Source organism: Carlito syrichta, unplaced genomic scaffold (genome assembly GCF_000164805.1).
Source record: "Carlito syrichta isolate Samal-C Ts95f unplaced genomic scaffold, Tarsius_syrichta-2.0.1 Scaffold135732, whole genome shotgun sequence".
Taxonomy (NCBI): domain Eukaryota; kingdom Metazoa; phylum Chordata; class Mammalia; order Primates; family Tarsiidae; genus Carlito; species Carlito syrichta.
In genome coordinates, this window is record NW_007079828.1 from 267,334 (window position 1) to 277,217 (window position 9,884).

General features: G+C 42.2%; 1 protein-coding gene across 3 annotated transcripts in view; it reads right to left on the bottom strand.

The window, feature by feature from the left end:
- GLRA1 (glycine receptor alpha 1) overlaps positions 1–9,884 on the bottom strand; it is a 114,258-nt gene that overhangs the window by 8,205 nt on the left and 96,169 nt on the right. For all 3 annotated transcript variants that reach the window (XM_008049548.1, XM_021708307.1, XM_008049547.1), the window contains one exon: positions 1,278–1,424. In XM_008049548.1, coding sequence (XP_008047739.1) covers positions 1,278–1,424 — 147 coding nt within the window. The remainder of the gene's footprint in view (positions 1–1,277; positions 1,425–9,884) is intronic.

Here is a 9,884-nt window from a genome sequence, read left to right on the forward strand (position 1 = left end):
TCGAACCCGCGAGCTCAGGCAATCCACTCATCTCAGCCTCCCAAAGGCGTGGGATTACAGGCTGAGCCACCGAGCCCGGCAAGACATCCCTTTCTTTGGGAATATGAGTTGGAGCTCCATCCTCTGGGCTGATGCAGTCCCAAGCTGGGACATGGCTGGAAAAGAGTGCCTCCTTGGCTAGGCCCTTGGAGGGTACACCCCGGCCAACCATACTGGACAGCCAGGTATAAAAGCCTTAGCAAGGGGCCTAGACCTTCTCTAGGGCCTCAGTCAAAGATACTCCTGCTGAGAATTGGAAAACGAGGGGGTCATTACCAAGCCAAGTGGTCTGAAAGTAATCCAGGGAAAGAGAACAAGACACCTACGGTCCTTTGTGTATGTACGAAGATCTCACAAAAAAGTCAGTACGGCCAGGCGTGGTGGTTCACGCCTATAATCCCAGCACTTTGGGAGACTGAGGTGAGAGGATTGCCTGAGCGCATGGATTGGAGATCAGCCTGGGTAACTTGATGAGACCTCATCTCTACAATAAACTGAAAAACTAGTCGGGCACGGTGGCATGTGCCTATGGTTCCAGCTACTTGGAAGACTGAAGTGGAAGGGCTGCTTGAGCCCAGCAGGTCGAGGCTGCAGTGGCTGGGAGCATGCCACTGCCCTCCTGCGTGGGTGACAGAGTGAGAAACCTACTTAAAAAAAAAAAAAAAAAAAAGCCAGTGTGGTTGGTGCTCAGAGAGCCAGGGGAAGTGATGTGAGGAGAGAGGAGAGGCTCTGAGGAAAGCATGCCCTCGGATCCCCAGGAGAAAGGTCTTCTGGGAAAGTAGTTACAGGGCAGGACATGGAGCTGTGCATGGCCAGGAGCAGTGCATTTTGCTTTAAGGTCTCACCTTTTGCGATGCCTTCTGGAATTAAGCCCATGGAAATAATGCAGGCTTGCAGAAAAAAACAGGTGGCCATCTCCCAGTCTGCCATCTTTTAGGTTTATAGCTGGTTATTAACTTGGCTCCATCCACATTTACTCAGTTTGTTCTGCCTTTCGGTACAAACCTGATCATTTCCATCGTGTTACTGTTAAGGTTGGAAGAATGACTGGCTATAGACCCAACAAGGGCATTGTTTAGGGGAGGGAAAGCTAAGACTTCTAGGACTTTAATCCCTATTTTTCACCCGCCTTACCCACTGGGAAGGATGGTTTGGTGAAACAGGCATCAGGAGACTACACTGCTAGAACGCTTCCGATGACCACCAGCCACCCCTCAGGCAGCGACCCAGAGGCCTACCTTGTGATGTCTCCGCTTCCTCCTGAACCGGAGCAGCTCTTTGTGTTGCCGAGACACGAAGTTGACGGCGGCATATTCTAGCAGGGCTGAGAATACGAAGAGCAGGCATACCGCCATCCAAATGTCAATAGCTTTCACGTAGGACACCTAGAGTAGGGGTTGAGGGAGATACAGGGAAGTGAGAACAGAGGAGGGTGGACTAATGAGCATGGGGAGATGTCTTCTCCTCTTCAGCAACTCCCCCCAGCACCCACAGCCTGCTCCTCAGCCGGATTGCAGGGTGGAGGGTACAGAGGAAAAGAAAAGAGAAGTGCATCAAACCGACGGACAGAATGTTGGGGGAACTGGAGCATGCTACCTAGAAGAGTACTTGGAGGAGGAGGTGTGCTTAGCATTACCGTTTAGTGGAGCGGGATGCTGTGTTTAGTCTAGGGGTGATAGGAACAGAATGTTGCACTGGGTGAATGAAAGATGTTGGCAAAAATGACAGCACAAGGACTTTCAAAAAGTCTCTCTCCGTGGCATCAGTGAGAACACTGGCAAAAATTGTGAGAGTCAACTTTTTCAGAACTCTACTAATGACCTAAAGGCTGGTAGCAATCCTGTGAGTGTTTATTCAAGAAAAAGAGCTGAGTCTCAGATAAGAACAGCAAGCTTTGTGGCACTGTTTAAAAATGTTTTGTAGGCCGGGCGCAGTGGCTCATGCCTATAATCCCAGCACTTTGGGAGGCTGAGGTGAGAGGAATACCTGAGCTCATGGGTTTGAGACCAGCCTGGGCAACTTGGCGAGACCTCGTCTCTACAAGAAATCAAAAAATTGACTGGGCGCGGTGGCACATGCCTGTAGTTTCAGCTACTTGGAAGGCTGAGGTGGATGGATTGCCTGAGCCCAGCAGGTCGAGGCTGTGGTGGTCGTGAGTGTGCCACTGCACTCCAGCCTGGGCGCAGTTTGTTCTGCCTTTCGGTACAAACCTGATCATTTCCATCGTGTTACTGTTAAGGTTGGAAGAATGACTGGCTATAGACCCAACAAGGGCATTGTTTAGGGGAGGGAAAGCTCACTCCAGAGTGAGACTCTGACTCAAAAAAAGCAACAACAACAACAAAAAACAACAAAGTTTTGTTGATATAATTCACATGCCACATAATTCACACATTTAAAGTGTAAAGTTCAATGGTTGTTAGAATATTCACAGATATGTGTAACCATCATCACAGATTTTAGAGCAGATTTTAGAACATTTTCATTACCTCAGAAAAACTGGTGCCTTTTAGTGATTACTTTCTATTCCCCCAGCCATAAGCAAGCACTAATCTACATTTCATGTGGGTGAAATAATTCAATATATGGCCTTTTATGATTGGCTTCTTTCACTTGTATTGTAGCATGTGTCAGTATTTCATTCCTTTTTATGGCTAAGTCATACTTCACTTTATGGATATACAACATTTTGTTCATTCATCAATTGATGGATATTTAAGTTTTCTGCCTTTGGGTCGTGATGAATCATACTGCTATGAACATCTGTGTACAAGTTGCTGTGTGGACATATGGTTTCATTTCCCTTGGGTTCTGTGGTGTTTTAACTTGCCCTATTCCTACCCTAACCTTCCCAGTTCCACAGTAGCCTTGAAAATCATCCTCCTGCAAATAGTGCAAACCAGCTGTCTGGCAGCCACTGGATGGGCAGAACACAGTTGGAGATTTTCAGAGCCCCATTCCCAGAGAACCGTCATGATTGACCTATCTTAATGTTCACTCAAAGACCTCTCCCACAAGGCTTTCTTTATTTGATGTGATTTGGAACTGGCCCAAAGTGAACAGACTTTTCTCTGAAGGCATTTATCAAAAACAATCAAGGGCAATTGCTACCTGAGGCTGTTGGGGCAAAACCATACGTTAATGATAAAAGAACAACTGGTAATGAGATGCCCATAGGGAGCTTTGGAAAACTCTGCAATATTCTTGGGAATCTGTGTGCAGGCTTAAAGCTATGTGCACGTCCAAGGAAGACACCAGAAGGGCTCAGGCTCTCACCTTTGGCTAACTTTGATGCTTCCAGCAAACAGGAAGTGAAACCTAATGTGAAACTGTAAACTACCTAGCTGAGTGTTGAAGGTGTGTCCTAACACACACACAGAGTCCCTTAGCAAAGATTTATAGGTTCCAGGCATTTAAATAAATCTCTGTCTAATTTTTAGCTGGCACCAAGTTAACTGAGCAGAGACTTCAATGGTCTCATACAACAAAGAATACAAACTTAAAAAAATTAAAAAAAAATTTTTTTTGGGTAGAGACAGGGTCTTGCTATGTTGCCCAGGCTGGTCTTGAACCCCTGACTTTAAGCAATCCTCTCGTCTCGGCCTCTCAAAGTGCTAGGATTACAGGCATGAGACACCACACCCAGCCAAGAATACAGACTTTATAGAATTAGTTCAGAAAAGTGACTGAACAAATCCTGAGGAGGGAGGAGGATCACAGCCACTACAACCTTGATCTGCTGGGCTCAGGTGATCCTTCCACCGCAGCCTTTCAAGTAGCTGGAACTACTGGCACGTGCTACCATGCCCAACTAATTTTTTGATTTATTGTAGAGACGAAGTCTCGCCATGTTGCCCAGGCTGGTCTTGAGCCTGTGGGCTCTGACAATTCTCTTACCTTGACCTCCCAAAGTGCTGGGATTACATGCGTGAACCACAGTGCCTGGCCATACATTATGTTATATTAAACGCCCAATTTTCTTTTTCTTTCTTTCTTTTTTTGAGTTGGAGTCTCACTCTGTTGCCCAGGCTGGAGTGCAGTTGCATGCTCATAGCCACTACAGCCTCGACCTGTTCTGCTCAGGTGATCCTTCCACCTTAGCCTTCCAAGTAGCTGGAACTACTGGCACATGCTACCACGCCCAGCTGATTTTTGATTTATTGTAGAGATGCGGTCTTGTCAAATCTCAATCCCGTGGGCTCAGGCAGTCTTCTCACCTTGGCCTCCTAAAGTCCTGGAATTATAGGCATGAGCCACTATGCCTGGTCTAAATGTCCAATTTTCAACAAAAAAGTGTAGCATGCAAAGAAACAGGAAAATATGGTCCAAACATAGGGAAAAAAAGCAGTCAAAAAAAGCTGCCTCTGAGCAAGGCTAGATGCTGGAGTTAATAGACAAAGACTTTATTTTATGTATTTATTTATTTTTTACAAAGATTTTAAATCAGTATTTTAAATTTGTTCAAAGAACTAAAGGAAACCATGTCCAGACTACTAAAGGAAAATATGAGAACAATGTCTCACCTAATAGAGCATATAAATAAAGGTAATTTTTTAATAAAAAAGAACAAACTAGAAGTTCTGGAATTGAAAAGTAAAATAACAAATGAAAATTTCACCAGAGAGAATCAACAGTAGGTTTCACCAGGCTGAAGAAAACCTGAAGAAGATTCAGTGAATTATGTGAAAGAACAGAATGAAGAAAAATAAACAGAGCCTTTGAGATCTGTGGTTAACAATGAAATGCACCAACAAAATGTCTAATTGGAGTCTCCAAGGAGACATAGAATGCATACTTTATTTTTTGAGTAAGAGTCTCACTCTGTCGCCCAGGCTGGAGTGCAGTAGCATTCTCACGGGCCACCATAACCTTGACCCGCTGGGCTCAGGTGATCCTTCTGCCTTAGCCTTCCAAGCAGCTGGAACCACAGGTGTGTGCCACCATGACTGGCTAATTTTTTTATTTATTGTAGAAACGAGGACTCGCCAAGTTGTCTAGGCTCTTCTTGAACCACTGAAGATAGGCAATCCTCTCGCCTCCACCTCCCAAAGTGCTGGGATTACAGGCGTGAGCTACCATGCCTGGCCAGAACACAAACTTAAAAAGTAATGGGCCAAGCTGATGCGGTGGCTCAGGCCTGTAATCCCAGCATTTTAGGAGGCAGAGACGAGAGAATTGCCTGAGTCCAGGGGTTGGAGACCAGCCTGGGCAACATGGTGAGAACTCTTCTCTACAATAAATAAATAAATTATCCGGGCATAGTGGTGCACCCCTGCAGTTTCAGCTACTTGGAAGGCTGAAGTGGAAGGATTGTTTGAGCCCAGCAGGTTGAGGCTGTGGTGGCTGTGAGCATGCCACTGCACTCCAACCCTGGCCATAGTGTGAGACTCCAACTAAAAAAATAAAAAAAATAAAAAACAACTGATGGGTGAAAACTTCCCAAATTTGATGGAAAACACCAATCTATCTCCCTTAGACGATCAGTGACTCCAAGTAAGATAGACTGAAGGGATTCACACTTAGACAAACTGTCAGAAGACAAAGACAATCTTGAAAACAGCAAAAGGGAAGTAACTTACAATGTACAGGGGATGCTTGATAAGACTAACAGCTGTATTCTCATTAGAAACCATGAGGTACAGAAGGCAGTGGGATGCATTTTCCAAATGCTGAAAGGAAAGATTGTCAACTTTTGTCAAGAATTGTATATCCAGGAGAACTGCCCTTCAAAAATGAAGATGACACTCCCAGGTAAACAAAAGCTGAGAGACTTCTCCACTAGCAGACCTGTCCTATAACAAATACTAGAGGGAGTCCTTCAGGTTGAAATAAAGGATGCTTGACAATAACTCAAATCCATATGAAGAAATAAAAAGTACCTCTAAAAGTAACTAACTGCATAGGTAAATATACAAGACAACATGCATGTATTTTTTTGTTTACAACCTTTTCCCTCCTATCTGATATAAAAGACAAACTGGGCTGGGCTCAGTGGCTCAGCCTGTAACCCCAGCACTTTGGGAGGCTGAGGTGAGGGGATTGCCTGAGTCCACGGGTTCAAGAACAGCCTGGGCAAATTGGCGAGACCTCATCTCTACAATAAATCAAAAAATTAGTTGGGCGTGGTAGTATGTGCCTGTAGTTCTGGCTACTTGGAAGGATGAGGCAGAAGGATCACCAGAGCCCAGTGAGTCGATGCTGGGGTGGCTGTGAGCATGCCACTGCACTCCAGCCTGGGCGGTGGAGTGAGACTCCAATTCAAACAAACAAAAACCTGACGAAGCAATAATTACAAACATATGTTGATAGACATATAATGAATAAAGATGTAATGTGTATGACAATAACAGTGCAAAGGAAAGGGGAAAGAATGGAACTATATAGGAGCAAAGTTTTTTGTGTACTATTTGTATGGACTGAATGTTATGTGCTCCCAATATATGTTGAAGTCCCCCAATGTGACTGTATTTGGACATAGGGGCTGTGAGGAAGTGATAAAGGTTAAATAGGGGTGGGACTCTAATTCAATAGGAATTAGGGAGAAAGAGACACCAGAACGCTTTCTCAACCTGTTAGAAAAAAACAAGAAGGCAGCCACCTGAAAGCCAGAAAGAGACCCCTCACTGATAACTGAATCAGCTGGCACCTTGATCTTGTACTTCAGTCTCCAGAACTATAAGAAATATATTTCTGCCTGGCGCAGGGTAATCCCAGCACTTTGGGAGGCAGAGATGAGAGGATTGCCTGAGTCCAGGGATTTGAGACCAGCTGGGGTAACTTGACAAGACCTTGTCTCTACAAGAAATCAAAAAAATTAGCCAGGTGTGGTGGTGAAAGCCTGTGGTTCTAGCTACTTGGAAGGCTGAGGTGGGAGGATCACCTAAGCCCAGCAGGTCGAGGCTGCAGTGGCTGTGAGTGTGCCACTGCATTCCAATCTGGGTGACTGGAGTCTCACTCAAAAAAGAACAAAAAAAAAAGAAATAAATTTCTGTTGTTTAAGCCACCAAGCCTGTGGAATTTTGTTAGAGCAGACCAATTAGACTAAGACACTGTTGTAATTAAGTTGGTATTGGTCTGAATTAGATTGCTGTAAAGTAAGATGTTAATTGTAATCCCCAGGGCAATCATTAGAAAAAACTAAAAATATATAGTAAAAAAAATGACAAGGGAATTAAGATGACACACTAGAAAATATATATTTAACACAAAAGGCAGTAATGAAGAAGCAGAGGCACCCACAAAAATAAGACATCTATAGAAAACAGCATTTGGGAAGCAGGAGCGAGAGAATTGCCTGAGCTAATGGGTTTGAAATCAGTCTCGGCAACTTGGTGAGATCACATCTCTACAATACATCAAAAAATTAGCCAGGCATGGTGGTGCATGCCTGTAGCTTGAGTCCAGCAGGTCAAGGCTGCGGTGACCATGAGTAAGCCGTAGTACTCCAGCCTGGGCAACAGAAGACTCTGAGTCAAAAGAAAAAGAAAAAGAAAGCAGCAAAACGGCAGATGTAAATTTTACCAAATCACGGTTTTTATCACATTAATTATCTTCAGTGGGAATGGACTAAATCCAAAGTAAGAGATTGTCACACTAGATTAAAAAAATAAAATTCAACTATATGCTGTCTATGAGAGACCCACTTTATATTGAAAAACACAAGTAAAAGAATGGAAAAAGAAATACCATGCAAACAGTAACCAAAAGAAGAAAAAGTCTTTAAGAAAAAAATTGTTTCAGAGACAAAGAGACTATCTTATAATAATAAAAGAATCAAGCCATCAAGAAATGCAACAATTCTAAACATCTATGCACCTAATGACAGAGTGCCAAAATACACGAAGCAAAACTGTCTGAATTGAAAGGAGATATAGACAATTAAAAAATAATACTTGGGGACTTAAATACTCCACTTTCAATAATGAATAGGTAGTCAACAATAATGATATTCAACAATTAGAATATCATTAAGGAAATAAAATATTTGAACAATACTACAGACCAACTGAACATAAAAACATATAGAGCACTCCTCTCAGCAACAGAAGAATATATGTTCTTCTCCAGTACACATGGAGTATATATATAAAACATCTATTATATATAAAAAAGTCTCCATAAGCTTAAAATGAATGAAATCTTACAAAGTATGTTTTTTGACCTCAATGAAATAATATTAAAAATCAATGACAGAAGGGAAAGTTGGAAACTTACAAAAATAAAGAAGCTAGACAATGCATTCCTAAGTAATCCGTGGATGAAAGAAGAAATCAAAGATAAGTTAGGAAATACTTTGAGATTGATAAAAACAAAAACACAACATACCCAAACTTATGAGATGCAGCTAAAATAGTCTTTAGAGGGAAGTGTCTAGCTATAAACATAAACACCTATATTAAGAAAGAAGAAAGACCCCCAAATTAGCAACTTATCGTTGTACCTGAAGAAACTGGAAAAAGAGCAAAGTAAACCCAAAGCAAGCAGAAGGAAGAAAATAATAAAGATTAAAATGGAAAGAAATGAAAGAGAGAGTAGGAAAAAAATAGATAAAATCAATGATACCAAAATTGAATTCTCTGAAAACATCAGCAAAATGAAAAAACTTTTAGCTAGACTGTCCAAAAAAAGAAAGAGGGAAGACTCAAATGAGTAAAATAAAAAGTGAAAGAGGGGGCATTACTACTAACTTTACAAAAATAAAAAAGGATCAGAAGGGAACACTTTGAACAACTGTATGCTAACAAATTAGATAATCTAAAATAAGTAGGCAAATTCCTAGAATGGCACTTGTTCAAGAAGAAATAGAAACTTTGAATATATCCATTACATGTAAGGAGAATGAATTAGTAATAAAAATTCCAACAAAGAAAAGGCTAGGACCAAATTGTTTCATTGGTGAACTCTACCAAACATTTAAGGAATCAACACCAGGCTGGGTGCGGTGGCTCAAGCCTGTAATCCCAGCACTTTGGGAGACCAAGCAAGAGGATTGCCCGTGCCCAGGGGTTCGAGACCAGTCTGGGCATCTTGGTGAGACTTCGACTCTGCAATAAATGAAAAAATAAGCCGGGTGTGGTAGCACGTGTCTGTAGTTCCAGCTACCTGCAAGGCTGAGGTGAAAGGATTACCTGAGCCCAGCAGGTTGAGGCTGTGGTGGCTGTGAGTGTGCCACTGCACTCCAGCCTAGGCGACAGAGTGAGACTCCAACTCAAAAAAAAAAAAGAAAAAGAAAAAGAATCAACTTTTCTCTCAGAAAAGTAGAAGTGTAGAGAACATATTCTAACTCCTTCTAAGAGGCCAGTATTACCCTAATAATAAAACCAGAGAAAGACATCACAGCAAAGAAAGTTACAAACCAACACATCTTTTTAATATAGACCAAAGAGTTCTCAAGAAAATACTAGCAAACCAAATTCAACAACAGGTTATAGAAATAATTATACCCCATGATCAAATGGGATTTATCTCAGGAATGCAGTGTTATTTGAACATATAAAAATTGATCACCATGTGAATAAAATAAAGGGCAAGTATCACACGATCTTCTAAATAGATGCAGAAACAGTATTTAGCAAAACAACACTTTTCATGATAAAAACACTCAACAAACTAGGAATAGCAGAGGACTTCCTTAACTTGATACGGGCATCTATGAAAATCCCACAACTAACATCATATTAACAATGAAAAACTGAAAGCTTTCCCTTGAAGGTCAGCAACAAAACAAGAATGTCTGTTCTTACCACTTCTATTCTTCACTCTCCTGGAAGATCTAGCAAGGGAAATTAGGGAGGGAGGGAGGGAGGGAGGGAGAGAGAGAGAGAGAGAGAGAGAGAGAGAGAGAG